The sequence below is a fragment of the Anopheles gambiae genome, chromosome 2 (assembly GCF_943734735.2).
Source record: "Anopheles gambiae chromosome 2, idAnoGambNW_F1_1, whole genome shotgun sequence".
Classification (NCBI taxonomy): domain Eukaryota; kingdom Metazoa; phylum Arthropoda; class Insecta; order Diptera; family Culicidae; genus Anopheles; species Anopheles gambiae.
Window position 1 is genome coordinate 49,255,785 of NC_064601.1, and position 24,759 is coordinate 49,280,543.

At 44.5% G+C, this 24,759-nt stretch overlaps 1 protein-coding gene across 1 annotated transcript; it reads left to right on the forward strand.

Annotated features, from left to right (window-relative positions):
- Positions 1–15,350: 15,350 nt before the first annotated feature.
- Positions 15,351–18,437, forward strand: LOC4577359 (uncharacterized). The gene is made up of 2 exons (XM_001230862.3): positions 15,351–15,585; positions 16,202–18,437. Exons 1-2 carry the CDS (start codon positions 15,484–15,486, stop codon positions 16,811–16,813), a joined length of 714 nt encoding a protein of 237 aa, XP_001230863.2. The 5' UTR covers positions 15,351–15,483; the 3' UTR covers positions 16,814–18,437.
- Positions 18,438–24,759: the final 6,322 nt, after the last annotated feature.

The following is a 24,759-nucleotide window of genomic DNA, read 5'->3' on the forward strand; positions in this document are numbered from 1 at the left end:
CCTTAAGGCGAAACGCACGGAAGAGCTGGTGGAAACAGCATAAACAAACAAGCCGTTCCACCAGGAGGTGTCCAGTTTGAGTCGCTTTTACTGAGCCTGCAGTAAAAAGGCGAAATTAACCCGCACACTGAATGCAATGTCATCCGGTGCACTGAGCAACTGGGCACAGCGATACACAGCCGTTACATGGAAAAGGAACAAACCGAACCAAAAACCTTCTCCTGGACGAAAGGAAAAGTTAAGCACGCTTGGGCGAAACGATGCACCATTAATAGCGGCACAACCGGAACTGGTCTTGGCCAAAAAGGGGAAAGAAATTGCCAAGCAAGAAATGGGATAAACGGGTGGGGGCCGCGAACGAGCTGCACCATCGGGTCAACCCCAGTCCCCGGTCAGCGAACTCACCTGTTCGCGTGTGTCCCGCATGGTTTTGAGTGGCTTTGGAAGGCTGAAAAATAGTACAAATGTGTACGAGAAAGATGCGAGAGAGCGCAGAGTCAATTTGCAACACCTTTCAAAGAAACAAAAACCCATGTTCGGACCCGGTTGGCATGCGGTGCAGTTTTGCTATTTTCCTGCAGGCGATTATTGCAAACACTCTCCCAAAAACCATCACTCTACACTTAGCGAATGGTCTACGAAGCATTCGGCTTTTTTTCTTCTTTTTATCTCGTATGTAGAACAGTAGGTTAGTGGCCAGTGGACTTGCCGGGAGCTGCATCAACCGCAAGCAGGAAGGAAGCGAATAATATTAATCGACCACTCGCTGATAAACCGCACTAGGTCGTAAGCTTTATCGCGCTGAATCCACTTTACTACTACAGCAATAGAAGCTGCGGACCAGTTTGGGCTCACTGGTCCGCTATAAAATGGAATCCATTTATAATGATGAACGATTCAAAAATGTTACACAAAACCAAAGCCACATATAAAGCTGCTGCCACCTGACTCCCGAATTTAAGAAACTTTGTGCCAAACAAAATTACCACGGTACTTGCAATTGAGTTTGTTGTTAGAATCTTCCGGTCTCACTGAAAACGTTCGTTCATGTTTGAAGATTTACTTTGAAACTATTGGCTGCTCATTTCATCTTTTTTATCGTATTCTATGCAAATTGAATTAACAGGCAAAGTGGATAAATATAGAAACTATCTCTTAAAATTGTACCTGGAAAAGTGCACTGTATAAACTCGCTCGAAACAAAATAAAGTTTCGTTCATACTTTCAAACTATTTTGGTACACTTGCATTAAAGCAATTTGAAAATAGTTATCTATTGTTATACTTTTACAATCTGAGCGCGTACATGCAAAACTGAAAAATAGTTGTACAGCATTTTTTTTTTTCTTAAATGCAGTTCCAATTGATGATGATGAAAAAAATAAAAGTTTCTTGAGCTTCAATCTTCTAACTTTTCCTGAAATCTTTCCAACACTTGAAGAAAAATGTAAATATAAAAAAAATATAGAAAAATTATATTTTTAGCAACAAATGACTTAAGCAATTTCAGTAATTATTTAAAATATGCATATAATATATCACTCGTTCTTATGATCAACTTGTGTTTCAATGACTAGTTAAACACATCTTTTCTTTCTTTTCTTCTTTGGCTCAACAACCGATGTCGGTCAAGGCCTGCCTGTACCCACTTGTGGGCTTGGCTTTCAGTGACTAATTGATTCCCCCCCATAGCAGGATAGTCAATCCTACGTATGGCGGCACGGTCTGTTTGGGGATTGAACCCATGACGGGCATGTTGTTAAGTCGTACGAGTTGACGACTGTACTACGAGACCGGCAGAGTTAAACACATATTTCAATCAAATAATAAAAAAAATCATGTTTTACTGTCAGCTGAGTTTAGTTCCCATGTTCTTCTTCTTCTAGTTGGCGTAACGTCCTACGCGGACATGCCGATCTATAAGGCTTTCGAGACTTAATTCATTACCACACAGCCGGAAAGTCAATCCTTGCTACGGGGGGACGGTCCATTCTAGGCTTGAATTCATGACGGGCATGTCGTTGAATCGTTCGAGTTGACGACTGTGCCACGGAATCGCCCCACTGTTTCTATGTCACATTTATTGAATTAACTTCAGCAGTAAGTGGATATCAATTGTTAAGCTAGTCTCCTCGTTTGTGTAAGTTCTCGCATTCTACTATTCAATTTGATAATTAGTATGTTTACATCGTTTATTCTGATGTTTTTTTTTTATTTTAAAAGGTTTGATAATATTCGTAACATTTTTTTTACAATAATAATGAATGATCATTTTTGTTTCGTATGAGACCAACCACTTTTTGTATACATTTTATTTATGATATAACAAAGGTCCCCAGAGAGTTGAGTATAACTTTAGTAGAGAAACTAAGTTAAAAAAAGCTAATTTTTTTTTTTAATTTTGAGTTACAAAACAGTTTATTGATGTATGTTTTGTTTTTATTATCAAAATTGAGAATACCACAGTTTTTTGTTGTGTATGGATTTGATTTCAGTAAGATGTTTCATGTAGGTTAACATGATGCGGCTATTTTAAGTAATATTTGTAAACTATTCAATGGTTTGAAATTTGACGATATAAATAAAATATACGTAGCTACCAAAAACATAAAGGAAATTGTTATTTTCGATTTATGTTTTTGATGTTTGACCATCAATGGATAGCAATTAATCGAAAAAAAGGTAAAAATAAAAAGGGAAACAAATATTTGTGACGAAAACCATGTATATAATAAGGTTAATAAGGCTCGCGGCTAGTTATGTTATACTAATAATTACATAACATATCATAGATGACAGCCATGGTACTAAAGCTGTTATATGAGGCGCTAGGAAACAAGATAATTCAAATTATTCATGAACCATTTTTATTGTTATACTGTTGCACAAAATTAAAGCGCAAAATGACGATACATATTTACGGTAAGTTGTGTGCTGGTTAACTGATGCAAACATTCGTTTGATGCTCAGCACGGACACTTTTCACTCTCGTACGTATATGCTGGATTCGGCCAATGATCAAAAAATAAAAAGCTCACACAAGCACACATGTACACATCACATACGCATACACATGGATGTTAATAATCTTACGATGCCGCGAAAGTGAAGAATAAAATGAGACCCTTTTTTGGGAGAAAGTTTTATCTTTTGTTTTTTTAATTCCTTGCCCCGACCTCCACCGAGTGGGTCAACCCACCACTTTTCTTTTGCCTCGCTGCCGTTACGCCTTCCTACCGGGTGGGTTCAGTTTTCGATGCGGGCAACACTTTCCTTACCCTCAAAGTAACAGAAATCGATGCCCGAGACAAACGTCATCATCATTTCACCCGCAAATGAGCAGTTCCAGCGCGTGTGTTGATGCATGGAGGGCAGCGCGCAGGTCAGTATGGAAATCGGCTATCTGTCCATCATTAGTGTGCGCTGGTCGTAAAAGAAATCAATTAGTTCCCTTACCTAATGAGCACGGTGTAGCTGGAAAGGGAATCAAGGTTTACCAGCAACGGCGCGATTTAAGGTACGAAATTTCATCCGTATTTGAAAACGACCAACCAATCGCGGACTAACATCTTCGTTGCCTGCCTCATCTATCTCAGGATGCTTGTGGCTTGTAGTGCTTCGCAATTTCCGGCACGACCATATCTACGGCTTAGCATCTTAGGCAAATGATAGCACCCGTCTATCCCAGCAGACCGTCGCGGGGAACATAAATATTGCGAGCATCAGTGACGCCCTGATGACAACGTGACAAATTCCAATCGACAGAAATGATAACAGGTCTCGAAGCCGCGACGCTGATGGCGTATTACTGTTATTATCATCTTTTGACGCAAAAAAGGCAGCACCAAACCCACCGTGAGTGTGTCCCGCGGTGATACAGCCCAGCAACGACAATAGTCATCATCAGCAGCAGCATGCCGATTTGTCTTGCCTGCGGTACAAACACAAAGAAACACACATATCCACAGCATCCACACACACAGACACACAGCCGGCAAAGAAAGTGAACGGAACCGGAGATAGCTTCCAGCCGTCCGCACCCGCATTAAGGCCGTTCCCAAAATCACATCCCACGAACCGGCATCCTTCCATCAGCGGGATACTGCATTCCTGCCCCTATAGACAACGGGTCGGTTTTTGGTTCGGCGTTAAGAGAGGTGGCGATTTCGCTCTATCCAGCAGAGCCACGAGCGGGCAACGGAGGAAAAAGTTTAAACATGTATGAATAAATAAAACAGCAATATAATGAAGAAAAGTAGCGCGAAAACCGGCGAATCCATTCACGATTCCGCGCTGCGTTGTCGCTTGAATCCCGCCTCAAAACGTTTTATTAGCACTCCCCGTACCCGAGGAACCTGCTTCAGGCCGGGCGTGGGCCTGAACAGATCCGGAACGGGTCCACGAATGCTTTCTACATTCTCCAACATCATCGTCGAGGTCACCAAGCGTAAGCGTGTACCGGTCCACATGACATACTATCGATCGGCGACCATGGCTTGCGAGAAAGTGGTGCGCCATCGCCAAAAAACGACTCAGGACATCCGTGTGTGGTGTTCTTCCGCGACGCCGTGAATGAATTCATTGCCTATTTGCTTGAATATACTCCACGAAAAGAAAAAAACGGCTCTATATCTTCTCTGCCGTCGTGATTGCCCGCCAGCTCGACAGCCTGTAGCACGACGAGAGTGAGCCACTCGATGGGGAAGAGTCCTCCGCGACAACATGCCGGCGCTTCGTCATTGAGCTCAAGCACGGTTTGATGATCATATGATGGGCAAACAATCATGGCTCATGGAAGGCTGGCATGGGCTCGTATTAAACTCGTGCCGAACCGTGTTGGTGTGCCTTTTGTTCGGCATGTATATGTATGTGTACTTTATCTCGTGTGTGCAAGACGCCACGCAATCGTCGGCTCGCCAAGAACCCGTCCTGTGGGTAGTGTGAATAAGTGAGGCAATTTTGCACACGCTCTTCGAGGATCCGTGCCACAGACACGTACATGCTGTTGGAGGATGCGCAACGGGAGGCAAACAGACAAACAGGGATTGTCGTCGGAACATTGTTATTACAAGCGATGTTGTGAACAGTGCCGGGAATGATTATTCTAGCCCGGTTGTGCCCGCACAAGCAACGCCTTGTCAATGTTTACCGTGTATCCTTCGGCCGGATAAAGGATTAGGCTGGTAGCAGCTTTAAAAGGACGAATTAATTTGGGTAAAAGCTTCTGCAACTTAGCACGACGGAGCGTTGGGTTTAAACGGGACATTTCGGTTTAACGGGGAAGGTTTATGTTGAGGGTGATAAATGTATACAACATTACGTACAAAGACGTGTTAATATCCATCAGGTGTAATACATATGCAGACTTTAAACGGAACATCATCTGGTATGAAATAATGAGTTATTTTAGATTTTACGACGATTTCATATGCGCTATGTTTTAACAGGTTAATTCTCGTTTTGAAATTTCATTATGAATTGTTCAGTAAACATGAAATATGTGTTTGTTCGTAGTTCAAACATTTGTATTTAAAATATTTCTTTTTAACATGAAGTCTTTTTTTAGAGACATTAAAACTGACATACCTTACTCGTCTGTCATCTCTTTTTAACGTCCTAATGTTAAATATTTAACACCTTTCACATCTAAACAATTTTAATCTAAAAAATACAAATTTATAGTCACTTATTTGCAACTTCTCATCCAGTATCTAACAATTATTACTGTCAGTTATTAGAATAATGCGTATATACGGTTATACATGTGTCGTAATAATGGAATAAATAGATAAATTTAATTAACGTATTCATATTATATCTTTCTATGTTTTGTAAGATTATTCCTCTACGATGGACATATTTCAAATAAATTTTGATGGAAAATTACTGACGGGTTTTAGTAAACAAAGTTGCAATAAGTTTCTTTCATCATCAATTAGTATAATCCAAGTGTGAGAGTATCATTCTACTATGAGATTTGCATTGGATCAAACACCTATTTCCACATTTTACTCTCAAAATTCGTACAAATCTATATACATCGTAAGTGCACGACATAGGAGATTTTTGTTTCAATATAACAATAAAGAACCGAATTGAACAAAACTGTTTCTGTCCTAATTTATATTACACTAATAAAAAAACAAACACTCAGCATGTTCGATTTGCAACAGATCATTATCAACCGCAAAGTAGTTCAAAGCTATAATGTTTTTAATTTTGGAAGGTCCTCAAGACTGTCAAAAAAACCCCATTCAACGTGTTTCCCCAATCCAACCCTCCTCTCAACGCTTCACCGTAACCGCTTTGCACACACACGCGCGAATGAACTGTTTCGTTGCTCTTAATCCCGACATCGACATCGATAGCATCGATTGCTACCAACCCAGCAGGATAGTAGCAGCAGCAGCAGCAGCATGAAACATACAAGCATTTAGTGGGGAAGCACTCACCTATCAATAACCGTTTTCACGCCACGAGTAGCGGCTTCTCCATTAGGCCCGCTGGTTTCCCAAAGAGCGAGCAGTCTTTTCGACGGCCAACGGTTCGAACAGCTCGTACTTCTTGTTGCTCCCATCTTTATCTATTAGTAGCTTGTGGCCTTGTGTTTGCATGTTAGTGTGTGTATGTGTGCTTTTTATCTCCACTTCAGCTACTATACAGTGAGCTTTCTGAGCATCGGCACCACCTAGAGCCATCTCACCCGCCCGTTTCCATACTTTCACATTCTTTTCCACCCAGCGATAGCTCTCGCGGAACTATGTGTTTTGGCCCGACCCGCCCGTTCACAGCCAGCTCGCAAGGAATGCACCCGGAATGGCGCAGAGTAGGCGCGTAGAGTAGAGAGAAAAAAAATGGGCCAATGGGATGGTTTTCGGACAATTATCTGCATCTTGCCCCGCTTATGAATGGGCCGACCGGACCGACCATAGTTAGTGGGTTGAATTTGGTTACCGTTCCTTGCCCCAAGCCGTCCCTTGGTTCCACCAGCTTGCTCCACAACCTGCGCTACTTCGAGGTGTGTGTGTTTGTGTGTGTGTGTGAATGTTGACTTGGTTTTCTAACGACGCTGTTTCATATTCCTAGCTGGTATTTTTCACTTCCATTCAATTTTCTTTCTACTATCATATTTCTTCCCTAACCCTCTCCAGCCGATAACTATCAGATACCCATGATCTCATGCTGCACGCTCAATTTCCATGCGATGCTTTCCGATCGGCATATTTCTCTGGCTCCGCTCTCTCCATCTTACCCTGCTTTTCTCACTCTCTGCGAGATAAAATTAGAATGCAAATGCGGCCGATCCACAAACTGTGCCCTACTCGCACACAGCCCACAGCGGGAGCTAGCGGTCCAACACAATCCCTGATCCCTTTTTTTGGGGCGTAAGGTGGGATTTCGTTTTGTTCCAAAAACACAGCCCTGGCCCATTTGCAGCCAAAGTACGACCGAAACACGCCTCATTCGATGGCCCATGACCGAATACAGCACCGGCTGATAAAATCAAATTTGGGACACGAACACACAAACTTTCCCTATACAGCAACGGTTAGCCGATTCAGGTTTTCTGCCGATTCAATAACAAAGATATGCAATATAGAACAGAATAGTGTTACTCCATTCTCATCTTTCCGCAACCCATCTATCAAAGGCTCTGAGCATGATGCTACTTTTGCAGCAAGGTTAAACGTATGGTACATTTGCTCTCATTACCACATTCAAGCGAAAACGGTTCATGCTGCATATTGCCTCGAGTTACCAACCCATATGTCAAATCCATTCATGCTCAACAAAGCAATCATAATCGGCTTTACAACCAACACACCACAAGCAACATTCCAACTTCTCCTTCTACAGCCATTTCTTTAACGAAAGGGCAATATGTTCTTTGACTAGAGGATGATCATCATCGGTAAACTCATGCACAAAGGACTCGCTGATGTTCGTGTTGTGGAGCGAATAGGTATTAATAGGCAACAACCTAGTAAAATAACTATCCCAAAGACAGCATGATGGATAGATGTACCGCATAACTACTTCTGCTTGCTTAGTATTTGAAGGTGAATGTAGATAATTAAGGTGTATGGGAATAAACAAGCGGAATATTCAGTGGGTTAAGTGATTCTACAAACCCATACCTCATATATTTTAGTTAAATAACCAGGCGTATGTAATAAGTACTAGGATTGTGAGGAAAGTTCTTGCATGCTTTCCAATATTCACAACATGCAAAAACCTCACAGTTCAATTTGCATTATTAGGGGCTTTGTATTTCTTATATTTCTATTCCTGGGATTTGGAGCTTCTGAGCTAGCTTGGCAATGAACCGATCAATTTACCGTAAAATGCATCAGCTTGGCAAAGCTTAATCAAAAGCCAATTTCCAGAAGACAAATGCTTCCGTACACATTAACACACCCAAACACACATCCCCACGCTTAAGCCCCGGCTACTCACCAGGTCACTTAAAAAGCCATTTATCGATAGCATCTGGCAAAATTTTCTCCTAAAATTTGCACAAAGCTCATGGGTGTTAGCTGCTTTCCAGAAGCAATAGCAATCCTCCAATCACAAACACACTAAAAGAAGAAACAAATAAGTACCTCAGGATTTAATCGCTGTCCCCATGGGCAACTTCTTCTCAAGTGCACGCACTGCTTTCTTTCACTTTGTTGCTGCGCGGTGGCGTACTTCTCACTACGTTTGCTTCCGCCGCTTGTCGTGGAAACGTGCCACAGAGCGTCATTCTTTGTCCGGAGTTTGTTGTTGTAAGCCCATTGTTGTCTTTCGCTTGACAGATGACTAAATGAGCAAGTAATTGCGCGATTACCTCCTCGGACGCACACGCAAACTCTCGGCCGCCGGCAGCCTGCGGGAAAGACTGACCCGAAAGTTTCGGAGCTGTTGGAGAGAGGGCGACCTTTTGTTTTGCTTCTTCCTTTCCGTAAGTTTTGGGAAATTTTGGGCTTTGTTTGGGTACAGCCATTTCACTGCCGAGATTATGCTGAGCTGAGGCCAGACAGGGGAGTGAAAATTTGTATCAATTTTTCCACGGATAAGACGTACCGGATGAATGTTGGGCCAGTTGGGCCCCGTAGACACGTTTGAGCGAACGCGAAAAGGTGAAAGATTTTAAGGGCACATTGCCGAGTCTGCAACCTTGAAAGGTTCACTCCTGAACCGCCTCCGGAACGCTGCACAATCACGCGTAATCGCTTCGGTGTTCCGATCCATGGGATAGTCAGTTTGGGAGGTGGAAAAATTAGATGACTGGGAAAACAGCTCGCGTTCAGTATAGAAAATCTTGCTAAAGGGTGGAAGGAGGTTGTTGCACTTTCTCTTTCACTTACATCGGCTACCGGAAAATGCTAGTGATTCGCGGCGTGGAAGATGGACACATCCGTCGACCAATTGCCAAATGCTGCCGTTACGGAACCAATGACCTTTTTTTGGAATAGAATTACGATGGCATAGGTGACAAACATTGACCTAGAAGTAAAAAAAGCTAGCATGTGCGATCACAATTGGGAGTTGTTGAAGTTAGACTTTTTAACTCAATTGCAGCTGCAAACTATTCACTCAACAATTTACTTCGCCACAGCTGGTTCCACTTTGGTACAGATAAAGTATGGTAACGTTCAACGAAAGTCTACAAAGTTTGGTAGTGACTTTGCAGGCGTTTGAGTTTTATGATGAATTTATTACTGATTACGTTGATATAATCTTCCACTTTACTCGATGTTAGCGCGCTTGCTTTAGGATATCCTCGCAAAACTATTTTCCCTAGCAGTTAGAACTTGTTACGGATAATAATCTTGATTGACGCAAATAAAATCCTCATTTCCGGGTAAGGGCTTGCTATTTTGCAGTGAGCTGTTTTTGGAGTACTCACACAAATGCACCGTGACGTCGTGACGTCACTACATTTTTGCAGGGCACAGAGAAAAGCGTTTGCAACAAAAAGAAGAAGAAAAATACTACAATCGTCAACTTACGGGTACGGGTACGGTCGGTCACGATTACAGCCCAAGCTACCGGTGAGCCTACCAGAAAGGTATAAAAGTAAAATGCGAAACCTCGAGCGCTAGACTCAAACAGACAGGCTCAGAGTGGTCAGCTGAAGCCCGAGAGTGGACTGTGCCTGCCTGCACGCTCCAGCATTCGCACGAGCGAGCGCACGCGTCTAATTAAATACCGACCGATTGCGGTCATTAAAATGAAATCTACCAACGGAACACATCTTATTTCTTGACTGCGATGTTATGTTTTTTTTTCGTTCCCTCTGTCTCTCCACCAACATTTTCACACTACTTTGCCCCAATGTTTGGCTGGGAATCATTCGAACAGTACAGAAAGAAGTAATAGTAAAAGATAAGGTAAGAAGGAACAATTGAAAAGAAAGATGAGTGAGAGATGGGAAGGAGAGATGGGCACGGTCAACAACATCTATGCCACGCTGAAGGCGATAATTTTCCCAAATCGCGCGGACACTGCGAGGCCATGAATAAGCATAAACCTCCCGACCGCGCCGAGTTACGGGGGCGCAAAAATTAGGCCAACCAACCACCAAGTCTTAAAGTTCGTTTCGGAGGAAAAGCAGACACACGAAGGCACGAACCAAAAATCCGCACAACCCGCCAATCCCCGCTACAGTGGCGCGGCAACCCGCTCGGATGCCACGGTGCCCTGTCACGGCACCTATCAGCACGGTGCCTAATTTTCGGTCGTTTCCTTTATGCCCGGAACGGTACTCCATCTCATTTATACGCTTTTCTTTCTTTTTTTGTGACTGACGGACTTGACCTGTCCGAGTTTTTGCCTTGCACTTGGACACTCATCAAAAGGATAACATATGTTCGGCTTGCGTGATTGCGTGATGCACCCTTCAGTGATACAGTCAAACGCTCAGACCATGATCATTCTTCAATCAATTTTGCAGTTCAACATCGCTTCGGATACTGACTTTTTAACAAGACGGCTTGCCATTAGACCTATCGGCATGAGCTGCCAGCACATTACCGATGAACTGCTTCTAACGTAGATGCAATTAATTGTTCAGCCTCACAATGAGTTTTCTTCCGATTTGGGCACAGACGGTACTTCCGATTTCGCCACTTTCGATGCTACCAGCGGATGAACATTTTCCTCGTGCGCTGCATTTTCACAGATTCAGCCACACTGCCTAACGCAAGCCGTCGAGTTTTTGTAGTCTAATTGGAAGATTTAAGAGAAAGCAGAAACCATACGTTTGGGTTTCTCCTTCTTGCTTCTCTTCTCTTCCTTCACAGTGCCACCGCGGAAGAGGACTTCTTCAGTAGGCCCGTACCCTCGAGGGGCTGGTGGCGCAGGAAGCAAACCTGTGTGTTGCCTTTTGTATATCAATATTTTCTGCACCACAGTCAACCAGCATCACCGGTGGAGGTTTTCCTTTTCAACGCTTGCGCTCGAGTTACATCCTAAACCGATTTGACCACACTTTCAAGCGCTGCTCGGGGGCCAGACAGCACTTTCCAATGGTGGCTTATATTTCCGCCCATCCGCGGTCACTGGCCCATAGGGCACGCTGAGATGCATTTGCATGCCGCTCTTCGCTCGGGTCGTGTTTGCGGTACGGCGAAAAACACTTTCTGCGTTTGAACGTGCGACTAATTGAAAGCTACCACTCGACGACACCCAGATTGAATGCCGGCGAAATCCAGGCGATGGCAAACCTCAAGGGCAGAGGGTCGTCACTGAACACAGTTTTTCTTCGCCTCCAGCTTTGGGTATTCTTTTTAAGCTGTGTCGAGATGCGTTCGCAAGCAGTAAGAAAGATGGTGGACGGAAAAGAGCATACTTGGGGAAAGTATATCATATTAACTTGTATTTCCATCTGTTCGCCTGCTTCGAAGGAAATGGAGCAAATAACAGCAGGGTTGCTAAAGGATGTACTTTAATTTGATGTATTTTTGTGAGTCCGTTTAGTCTGTCAGCGAATAGTTTTCGGAATGGAAATTTGCCTTCACCAAGAACTCCAACTGCTGTTGAAGTGAATTCAAATAGAAAATAGCATTTACTTCATATTTTGCTACAAAGTACACCCTGTTACTTCCAGCTAAACTTGATTACAGCTCGTTTTATGGACCAGAGAAAGTGTCCCTGGCCATGGAAACCCATTGGCATGTTGCATAGTACAACGCACCGGTGCAAAATCTCGAACCAAAGAAATCTAAAACAAAGATCCGCACGGCAAAGGCGTACATGGGTTCCCGAATGCGATGTGCACACTTTGGCGTGAATGATGCAAGTGTCTCCAACGTAACAACACCTCCCGATGGGCCGTGGTGCCTTATTCGTACCGGCCTGCATCGAACAAAAAAGGGAACTCCACTAGCCAAAGGAAAAGCCAAACCGGGTTTCTCGCTGCATTTTTGCACGCAGACTGTTGCATCGCTGTCGCCAGTGCCGCTGCCAACGCAAGGACGACCGAGAGCGTCAATCCCTTCACATGGGCAGTCTTTCACTTTCATTGCCAGCGATGGACCGATGGACCAAGAGAGAGAGAGAGAGAGAGAGAGAGAGAGAGAGAGTGAAAGAAGGGCATGGAAAGTCATTGACGTCACCAATGGAAACCTATTCGGTCGGTGGTTCGCGGCTTCGAGGCGGCACATTGCATCAATTCTCCCCCTGGGTGAAAAAGATCGATCGTGTACAACCAACACAACCACACACACACACACACAATCGATGATGAAATGCGTCATTCGCGAGGAAAAACTTGCCAAACCACAAAACGTAAGCTTTCCGCACCGACCCGGGGGGCAAGGAAAAGTAGCAAAAAAAAAGAACAACACAGCCTATCGATCGGTTCGGTTTCGCGAGGACATCCATTGGTCGACCCTGGAGGAGAAAGGAACGCAGTCAGGGAGAAGTGTGTGGGGAGGTGACACAAGGGGGAAACAACTTTCATCTTTTGCAGCCCGCCACGGGTTTGCGCGATTGCATCTTTATTGCGTCGACCGGATCTTGCCCGGATCCGGCGGTTTGGGGAATTTGCGGCCATTTCTCCCGCGCTCACCGGACGCTGGTGCGAACGATCGGCAGCCGTGGCGAAAGGGTAATCCGTAATGCGCCGCGATCAAACGTGCCAGTCACGAGCTGGCGAACCGCGTACTTCCGAAGCCAACACACATGTGATGCAATAAAGTGCCCGATGCCAGCACGGTACGCGCCTGGCCACACAAATCGGTCGTTTGGAAAGTTATCAGGGCGGCAAGTCGGCGAACTCCCGGGGCATTGCGATCGAGCCCGCGCGGTACGTGCGCGCACCGCACCGTGTATGGGTATTTGTTTTTTGGGTAGTTTTTGTGGTTGTTATTGTTGTTGCTACTTTTCATATCTTGTTTTACTTTAGCTCTGGGCTTCTGTCGATATGAGCTGCTCAGCCACTTCAAGTAGGGAAACTCACGGCTCTCTGAAATGAAAACGGGAATAATTAAGGCTGGAGGATTTTCCAATCATTTGAAAGATAAATATTTATTAGGATTTTTTGGGTCTGCTCTTGTCCCAGCAACAAGCTCATGTTAAGTCGTTTTAACAGCTCATGTTAAGAAAATGACACTAGAAAGCATGAAATCGTCTATTTTTATTCCGAAAAAGATAAATCTATTTCGCAATGTGCAGCTCTAAAGAGTTTAAACTGTTTCTCAAAACAAAGCATACAAACTCTCTTCACGTAAATGCAAACAAGTTGCCCTACATAAATAATTGAAATTGCCAAAAAAGCTTCCTTTGTTAAACATTCTCACCCTGTTTGCCCGTGCTCTTCGACAACAGATGTTTAACTTCCCAAACAGCTTCCCTGGTCGTGTCATGAGAACATATTACCAGAGGGCTGGGTGAATTTTGCTTTTAATTCTATCGCAAACGTTCCTTCGTCTCCGATACGAGGGCATCACTATTTTATAAGTAAACATGCATCCTCTGGCTAGAATTTCTCCTGGTCGAGGAATTATGTCGCAACAAAGAAACCACTCTGGTCTGTAGCTCCAACGACCTGTAATCCGGATGTTTACAATCCTTCAAATGCTGCATCGAAATACCATCGGACACAACCCTTTCATTTACGTGTTTCGGAATTCCCTTCTTCGCATTCACCCACCCCTCTCCCCGTTCGGTCGATGGCATACAGACATCCCGGGATTACGAGATCCGGGTGGACTTGAATCTAGGCCCGTAATCGATCTTAACATATCCGCCTTATTGTGTGTATGTGTTTTTTTTTCTCTCTCAAGCTCTAACACATCGAAACTCTCACTCCCGGTACCGATGCCAATCGTCTAATCAGCGGCAAAACCAAACGGAGCCGAACTGGACCCACACGGTGAGGCGGCTATGGATCGCGAAAAGGGTCTCTAATTTGATCGTCGCTAAATTTCCGTCTCCAAACCGACCGTGCCATCCCCCCGTGGGTAACCAACCCAAAAGATTCCTCTGTTCATCAATGCCGACAGGCAGCCGGACTCTACGAAAAATAAGTAACACACAACTCGGAGTATGTGAGGCAATCCAAGAATGAATGCGCGCTTTCGCTCGCCAGGAAAGGATCGAAACAGCAGCAGCAACAGCAAAAAACACTCATCATTTCGGTGTTATACACCGCGCACACAAAAATCGCTCGAACCCGTTCGCCAAACCGGGAGATGGAGAATGTAAATATTTGTGAATCGATTCGAAGCTCGCCCGTTCCGCCTCGGGGGTTGACGGGGCGGACCGTAAGATGCAGCGTAAGGGGTGGGCGAAAAAATCGACATCCGGGCTCAACCTCATCTTACCCTCTTACGATCGACAGGGTGCCCCGTAAAGGGGGAGTGTCAGCAAGGGTGACGCGAGGGTGGTTGTTGCTGCGAGCTGCTAGCCCGAAAGAAAGAAAGCACCGAAGAAAGCGTCGATAGTGGCGGGTAGCCCCAAAACTACCCGCTCCTGCCTTCGCCCAGGGGCGGTGATGCTGCTCGGGTTCGTCCGCACATCCCAACTGTGTGGCGGTGTGTACGTGTGTATGTGTGTGTGTGTTCGTGCATTTGTGCGTGCGCAAGCGCCACCACCTTCGCACCCGCGAAACAAGAGAAGCGAAGCGTTGGAGCCACAAACCCTGCACGAGGGCGCGCTCCACGATCGGGCCGCGATCAGCGAAGATCGACCGGGCCGCCCGGAGAAAGAGGGAGAAATGCGAACGAAAGATGAACGAATGTGTCTGTGTGTTTGAGTGCGAGTAAGCGAGTGGGAATGCGGGAGAAAGCGCGCACACCGCCCCAAGAGAGAGAGGGTATCGGGCGAGCCAACCTCTTATAAACACCTCGGTAGCGTGTGGAAAATTGTCAATCCGTGTTTAGTTCCGTACCGGTGAGGAGCCCACCAAGCAAGACAGCCACCAAGTGTGTGTCCCAAAAGTTCGCGGTAGCCGCAGTACAGCTCGATCTAATCGTCCCCGCACACGTGCCAAGCCATGAAGCTGCTAATCTGTGTGCTAAGTGTGTGCGCCCTGGCCGCCGCCCAGGACTTCAAGGAGTGTTTGGAAAAGGATTCGATTTCCTGCCTGCAGCTCACGGTACGCAAAACAAAATCAGTGCAACACAATGTGAACGGGAGGAGAAGTGAGCTGGAGAATAGACCAGTGCTGTTAGAAACAAATGTGCCAGGAACTGTGTGTACCGTTGCCCGCTGCCAGCGGAACGGTTGTGTATTTTGCTGGTGTGCAGGAAAAGCGCAGCAAATGTGTGAACAGGGCTTAACGAACGATCGGTGAAGGGTTGGACACTTCAGGAGGGTTGGAAAATAGTTGGAGCAAGATATGCAGTTCTGGTGGAATTGTGGCAGTTTTCAGTTTAAAGCAGTTTTAATGTTTGTTTGGATCCGGCAAGAATGTTGCGAGAAGGAATGGCATTGAGAATTGATATTTACAATGAATGGGTTTTTTGACAAAGAAAAGCAACGCGATCACGCCAATTTACCGATCAGTGTCAGTTAAAATGCAAGCAAAATCTGCATAGTTATTTTTCATTTAGTTCTCAACGATTTCAGTTCTTGGCCTCTTGGTAGTCAATGGAAGAAGAACACAGTATCAGAAGCCTCCGTAGCGTTAGATAGTTCTCGATAGCGATAGGTTGAGCTGTACACCCCAAACTCCACAGCGCCGTTACTGACTGTTCGCTTCTCTTTTCCAGTTCTACCGTAAGGCGCGTGACTTCTTCGACCAGCCGCAGATCAGCCTGGCCGGTGGCCTCTCGTTTGTGAAGACGGCCGGCCGTGACTCCCGCTCGTACAACGCCGAAAGTGCCCAGGTCGAGTCGGCCAACAGTGTGGAATCGCGCGAGGATGCGCTGGAGAACTACGTGTTCGACCGCGCGGTCAGCTTCATGCGCGAGCGCTCGCTGAACCTCGATATGGCCGGTGCTGCCCGCAGCCTGTCCACCGTCATCCCGGAGGAGGTGAAGGGCCAGATGCGCGCCATGGTTGCTGAGGCCCGCGGCAAGAAGAAGATCCTGAAGGCTCTGCTGCCCATCCTCGGACTGGTGAAGCTGAAGATCGTCGGTCTGGCCATCTTGGCCCTGCTCGGCATTGCGCTGATCGCCAAGAAGGCGCTGATCGTCTCCGTCATCGCGCTCGTCCTGTCCAAGTTCCTGTTCCTGAAGAAGCTGCTCTCCAAGAAGGACGACCACACCTCGTACCACGGCTCGTCCGGTGGCTGGGAGTCGAGCGGATACGGTGACTATGGTTCCCACAGCCAGCCCGCCCACTCGATCGCCTACGCCGGCCACAAGCCCGTGCGAAAGTAAGCGTGCCGTGCCGCCGTGGCGCCGAACGCGACAACGGGAACAACGCGATCCCCTCTAATTTATTAACGCTGGCGGCCACAGCCCAGCCCCCACCCACACCCGGGGCGCTGTTGTGGTCTCGCCCGAGTTCGAGATTAATTTATTAACTTAGCCGATAGATGAGGAATTGATTTGTTCATTTGTTTTGTTGTGACCATTGGTTTGCTCTACCGACAGGACCGAACGCTGTCCCTGCCCTAGACGCAGGCACGCCGAAGCGCACACAGAGACACGCACATCTACATGCATTCACACCATTTCCTCCTTCAAACCGACCTGAAAGAGGCCCTCGATCGCAGCCACGCGATTGAATCTCGTACCAAACACACACTATCACTGATCACTGATAGCTGCTATTTACTATTTACTTACTGTTTACTGCTACTGTTACTACTACCGCTAAATGCGGTGCGTCTTTTTGGCGCATCCAAACGACCTTCATCTACACGAGGCCGGGCGACAATGGCGTACCTTTAACGTTTAACTTTAAAACCCCCCCTAATGCGCCCCTCGAGCACTATTCTTCGATCTAGTCTACTACGTATCCTTACACAATGCCCTACGTTCACCCTACGTGCGACCCTAAGGCCGATTGAGGTAATTCGATCTGGCGTCGCCTGCAACGATTTTAGTGTTAGTAGTGGGCCCAACCGGTGCGGTGCTGGACCGATTTTCTTTACTACAAGAAGACGCCCAGCCTGGCCCGAGCCCGACCCGGTTCCTTTCATCCATCCATCCAGGTGGACAGGAAGGTTCCGGCTTACAGTTCTCACCCACGGTTGACACCCTTCGAAACCGTCACTCATCTCACTAGACAATGTACTTCTATCAGTTCACTCTCTTCACTCTGCACCCGCTTGGTCAACGGAGCTGCCCCGCAGCCATCCGGTGAGCACTTGGAGTGTTGAGTTCTAGTCTTCTACCTACCAGCTAGCTTTGCAACATAACAGCACCATGAGCCGATGATGAGGGTGCAACAGAGGAAAAGTAGGAGGAACGGGAACGCCAGTTGCCGATGCCAGCGGACACATCTGTATCCGCCCATGGCGGTAGCAGCCAGCACAACCCGTTAGCTATAATCTATGGCTTACGGGGAAGCGGCTGGTGTTGCCTTCCTGTGCATAATGCTGAAGCTGAGCGTTTGTATCGTGTACGGTAGAAGCTTCGCTGCCTCTTGCCGTTAGCAAAGCTGCCAAACTTTCGGATGTAAACGAAACTCGGCACGCTAACTGTTCACGCCGACTGGCAATTATGCGCGCGGAACCGTATACCAACCGGCGTAACATTCTTTCCATCGTTCCTCTTTGCACTCAAATCGTCACTCATTGGGAGTCAGAAAAACACACAAATATCCATACACAAAAAAAAACATTCGCTTGAACAAGAGCAACAGTCGAGACAAGCACGAAAAACGGAATCTCTCTTCCGGGAGATGCCATTACTCGCGCTTGTCGTAAAACTTCCTCCCACCCTTCCAAATCATACATGAACCATTGTAAATAAGAGCAAGTGAGAAATGCAAGAGGCAATTAGAGCAGAAATCAAAAGAAATAAAAGACATGTGAAAATAAAGTTACAAAACGAACTATGAAAACCATACAAAAACATCGCCATCAACCATCGTGTTTGTCGTGCAGATTGCGTACGAAATGACGTTGACGAAGATGGAAGTGGCGTACCGCATGTCCCAGCTCGATCCGAACTGCTCCTTTCACCTCGATCATCGCGCGGAAGCCTTTCCAGTGCGCGACACGGCAAACCGGAAATGGCTTCTCGCACGCAACACCAACCAGCAAGCACCACAGAGTCACGTTCACGACGGCCAATCGAAAGCGAAACGTTCTGACCCCATTTCGGTTTTGGATTCGTTGGAGCGTGGGTCGGCGAAGGTTGGGGTGGAGGAAGCTTACCACCCGCCTCGAACGCATTTGTGACATTCGTTGGTTCCGTTACTGGGTGACGCACGCAAATGGGACCACATGGTGACGCGCCGATTTGCGTGCGCGCAGGCAGCCGTGTGCTTCCGTGCTCATCGCACACGATCGTCTCGGCCAACGTCACGGACTGCTTGCTGAACGGACGACTGCTCGAGGCACTCGTGGCCACGGAATGTGCGTTTGGGATTTTGTTTTTGATTTCTCCAGCCGCTTCCCCGGTGGGCCGGACTGCAGGTTGAGCGGCAAACCGGTTCACGGAGCAACCAAATCCATATAAATTTATTTCTGCGTCTACCCAATAAAACCATCGGCTCCACCGACCTCGACCGGAGGCAGCAACCACTCGCCTGCCATGGTGCCGTTCGTTGGGAAGTGTGTTAATTGAGCGGGGCAGAGAAATGTTTTCTTTTTTGGGTGGGAAGGAGTTTTGGCAATTATAACCACTATCTGGTGCTCCCATGATTATCTCGCTTGCGGGACCAAGATTTTTCCTTCGTTCAGAATGCGTGCGCCTATTATCGCGCCGATTATCAGCACCATCCAATTATCCTATCCTACCAGCGTCAGATTTTGAGAAGAAATGCAGTGCTTACGCTGCGATGTTCCGCTAGCGGTGCATTCGGGAAACAATTTATTAATTTATTTCCACCCTGCAATCACTAATCCATAGGCTAATATTATTTATGGGCTCATTTGAAGCTCATTTGGGTACCGGAAACAATTTTATATTTATTGTCCCATAAACGTTGTCCCTTCCAATAGGATACAATTCAGGCGTATAAATTTAGGTGCAGTGATGCAGAACTAAATGCATCCTAACGAATTGGTTTCGTTTGCTGGGATTGGTTTTTAGGATTTCAAAGAATTTTTGGCCACGCTGGTATAGTACTGGTAGGTATGTGCGCGCTTACGATTATGTTAGGCTTTCACCTACAGCCGAACCAGCATGAGTATTTTGAACATTTTACTGTAAACTTTCACTTTTTACCGATCGAACTTCCAACGACGGCAAGCAGGAGACGATTGATTGCCAATAACGTTTCTCGGTACATTGGATTGCAGAGAGGATGGATTACCCTAGAACCGCATCATCAGGTGATATTTTAATCAATGCCACCGCTATTGCTATCTCCGATCCAACGGACATAATTTACTGCTGCTCAATATATTATTTATTTGTCAATTTTATTCCAAATAACAAATGCTGGGTGTTTTTTAATAGGATCATTTTGCAGTTGTATTTTTTTATTCAAACAAGAAAGCCACGCTTTATTATATTATTCACCGTTAGTATTATATTGCAATACTAAAACTAAAACTAAAATACTAAAACATCATAACTGCTCAAACTGTTTTTGTTCGGATTGCAGATGAATTTTTGGGTTTTTAGTTGTAATTGTACTTGCTTTTAGTTTTTTAACTGATACAGTGAAAAATTTTCTTTCAAATTATTTTACTTTCTTTTAATAATGTTTTTGTAATCATTGAATATTGCACTGCATTCATAAAAAATAATATTTTTTAAATAATTACAATACTACTCATTTGACCACTTTACCATTTTAAGAAAGATTCAATATGTTTCAGTACAATAATTTATGTGTGTAAAACATACACTAAGATTACACTCAATTACAGCTATATTACAGCATTATTACAGCAATAACATACATAACATCTGCATTAAAACGATAGCTCTACCATTCGTACCGCTGTAAACGAATGATCATACCGGAAAATTATGATCATACTTGTCCACTAATCCTACCATTGTGCTGGGACAAACCCAGCTTACGGATGCCAAGCGTTAGTCGGTTATTTTCTCAATATACAATGTGGTAGTAGTAGTAATTATTTTTTATCAAATTGTACGAATACCAAACAAATATAATTTTGCTAAAATCGTACAAACTTCAAGATCTATCAACTTGAATTTCGAAAATTATAATGTTTTTAGAATGCTTACAATTAAATTTAGAGTTACATATACTGCTGCTACGTGCGTAGCAATCTGTATTTCTCTTTCTTCGTCTCGACTTTCTGATACAATTTTGTAAAGGCGTCCCTGTAGAATGGATGCGGGGTCCTTTATCGTGCAATAAGGCGTAATTGATTACTTGATGGTGTAATAAGTCGCATAATAAATTACAATACGATTACGTTGCTGCTTATCTACAGTATTGCTCGATGTGCACGAATTAGGTATATTGGCAGTTTGTTTTGCAAGTAGCTTAAGGAAACATGAATTATTTGCAATTATAAATAAGTACATGACATTAATTGCGCAACAATTCGCGAAATAATAACGGGATTTTTTAATTGGAAAAAATATAAGTTTCTGCAAAGATTTATCAGCTTGAATCTATTTCTCTTCCAGTCAGTCGTTTGTCGTTTGTGATGCCTTAGATTCATATGACAATGTTATTTAGTATATTTTACTATTTTATTCGCTTTTTAACATACTTATCACAAAAACACTTTTATGTAAGCTATTATAAATACTGGTTATATGTACAGATATTATATGTACAGACTTCAAGCGTTTGAGCGTTTCTGTTGCTTGGGTATGTTGATCGACCATTTGAAATCGATGAAACGTTCACGAATTGTCGATCGTGGTTTTGAAATGATCGTTACTCGTTCGGTGATCGTTACGGAAATATAAAAAAAATGTTCTTGATTATTTGACCTATCAAAGCTGTGTGCAGGAATGTTTTATACACATTTCTGTGATACATTCGCTTGTGTGCTTTCATTGAAATACATTTATTTATTGCTAAAACTATCAATGTACCTCACGTTTAATTTTTACATTGCCCTCCTTATGATTCACACACATTAATTTTGCGGTAAATTAACACAGAATCAGCACAATCTAGAAATTTTCAATAATGTGACCAGTTTCCTGCTTCTGCTAGCGAAATCAAGTTAATCAAAATGTTCTGAATGAGCTACAAAAATTATTTTCATTCATCAGCAGTTCACAAAATGAAAATTTCTTTTCAAGCATTTTGCCTACCCATGGCCAACGGCTGGAACACCCCACAGTCTTGCTTAGTATTCGAAAAAAAAACTTCCCAACAAAAGAGCGCTAAATCAGCTTTGCATATTTCCAATAAAGTTCAATATAATATGAAGCTTTCCACCGACAACTTCGCAAAGAACGTTATCTTTTACTGTGCCGTTGCTTTATCATGGAATTTTTCCCAGACACCACCGACAGGGTAACCAGCTGCAAAACTTACCCACGATGGCAATGGCAAACTCCCATCGAGTTTTCGATCGTGACCCTGTCACCGGTAAATCAGTGCAAAGCGGATGAAACAAAGTTCGATAGCTGCCTGCTGTATGCAAATGATGACCCAAAAATAAAACAGGAAAAGATAGTCTGGCAGTAACTTACGTCATTTCGATGGTCGCGCCATTCATATTGAGTTCGGTTATACTCTACGGAAAAAATGCTTTTGCTTCCCGAGTGGAATGATAGAACGGTAAGATAAGATGGAAAGCGATGATAATTTCTTAATTTCTCGCCTCATTTCATAATAAACTGGGCTGCTCTGACGCAAAAAAAAAACTTGCTCATTGCTCAAATCTGTCATGCGGTGCTGGACTGCAAGTGCATTGATCTACATTTTTTACTTTGAATAGTAAAACACCGTGAAACAAAATCGGACTTTATTACTTTGTTCAAAATTATTTATAAAAGTTGAAACGACCTATGTTTATTTTTGACAATAACCTTCATCACGTTTTCTAGGCCAATGGCATCGCTTGCAAAGCCGGATAGCCCAGCGAACAGTGCTCGGAAACGGTGGCGCCTTTCCGTTCGAAAGTGGGCACACAAAAATCAAGTGCATGAAACGCATTCAGTAACAGCCGAACGAAACCTATACTTTTTTTTACATATATCCAGACTGGTACTCACACGTACTTGCACGCGGCTGTTTGCTGCTGGTGCTGCAGCACGAGGTTGTGAAAAATAAAACGCTCAACAAGCCCCGCAACCGGAGGAATTTAGCCACCGTACGCCTGCTGGCCCCGTTGCCTCGGCAATGGCAGTGCATGCATACTAAAAAACGAAATGAAACCATTTCACAGCAACTGCCACAGTCGATGGCAGCACTCCGGGAGCACTGCACCGGATGCAATGCACTTTTGTTCCTCTTCATGTACGCGACTTTTCCTGCTTTCTTCCTACCAGGCCGCCTGCAGCGAATGCAATTATCCGGCGAGTGCAATTCGCTGTAAAGCAATGACACCCAAGCTGTATGTGTATGCGTGCGCCACTGACTTGATGATGACGGGTTTGCTCGTGCACAGGAGCAGAGGAATAGCTTCGTCTCCTAGGTCGCCTTTTGGTCTTGGCGCATGAAGCAAAATAATATCATACTGCTTAATCATGTGTAAGCGCCGTTGCTGAGGAGTGAAAAACAAAAGTATGGTTGACTTGGGACGTTATCTATGATGTTTCACTTAGCTTTCGGTTCGCTTGAAATCGTATCACCAGATACATCGACATAAATGATGATGATTAGAAATTATTGTATCAATACTTTAAATGTTTAAATCTATACCATTTATAGTTTATTTGAGCTTCTGCTATGGTTTCTTGTGACTCAAAAACACATGATGTTTTTGTTAGAGAATGACACGTTTACTACTGCTGCAACTCATAACACTAATGTAAATTATAATTCTTTTATAAATTATTTATTCTTTTTTCAATGATCCGTTACCAATCATGTCATAGTTTATCTTCAGTTATGGTTTAAAAAAGCTCCTATGTTGAACGATGCATCTCACATCGCAATGTGTTAACGCATTCATTATAGCGTTCAACAAGCTATCAGCTAGAAAGCGCCCCGCAATGTAAATCGGATCGATTGTACCAACAATCGAATGTCAAACAACTCAAAAAAATGGCGTTTTTTTGAATGAGTGCTACAGGTTTTTTTTACTTTTTCGTCTCTTTTTCTCAATTTCGAACCAAGATCATTACACCACTCGAAGGATCTGTGAAGGAGCCCACATTCAATGTAATTACGAGAGTGTGCATGTGAATCTAATGATACTGATGACCCGTGGGGCTGAAGAACGGGCCATAGTGGTGCACTTTGCTTAATTACAATATCGACCGTGTTTCTAATTGCTCAGACATCCAATTTCCATCCGCTTTTATGAAGAAGCGTTTTTAACCACATCATACCACCGATAAAAAGTGTCCCTTTACTAATGTTGAGCGATAAGTAATTTCTCATTCGTAATGACTGGATTATTCATACTTGCGACGCATAATATTTTCGGCATTTCCAAACCAAGTAATATTTTTGTAAGACGTATTATTATTATGCTATTTTTGACACAAAACTTTTCCCACGTTCAGCGACTGGCAGCGACGTGGCATCGAAAATTTGTTCTTCCTTTCTGTTCTTTTCTCTCCGAAGAAATTCAGCCCTTCTCTCAATTGTCCTCATCGTGCTAATTTCTGCACGACGAATAACAAACTCTCAAGTTCTCCGTGACACCGGAACATTTCGGTGTAAATTATGGGTGTCTTAATTATGTTTTGATTTCGTTTGTAGCGTCCCAATCAACATCATCATCATCGCCATCATCACCATTATCATTAACATCATCTTCATACACGATGGGTTTGATCGGGGAGCGCTGCTCATTCGTTCGGCTTCAGCCAATCGGAGATGTCCCAGTTTAATTTTATCGTTACGTATGAATGACCCATTTCCTACCCCACCCATGGTTTGATGCCGGCAAAGGTTTGCGCTTGGACGGAGATGCAAACTTCCGGTGAAAGTGCTTGGTCATCGAATCTGGCACGTTGTGACCGACGGTCACAAAACCCCACCTCCCGAAACCCGAACCGAACCACCCGGCTAGAGCGCATTTGCGCTGCCTCGGATCTAAACGCACAAATCCCGGCGAGAATTACCCGTATTTCATTACAGGATC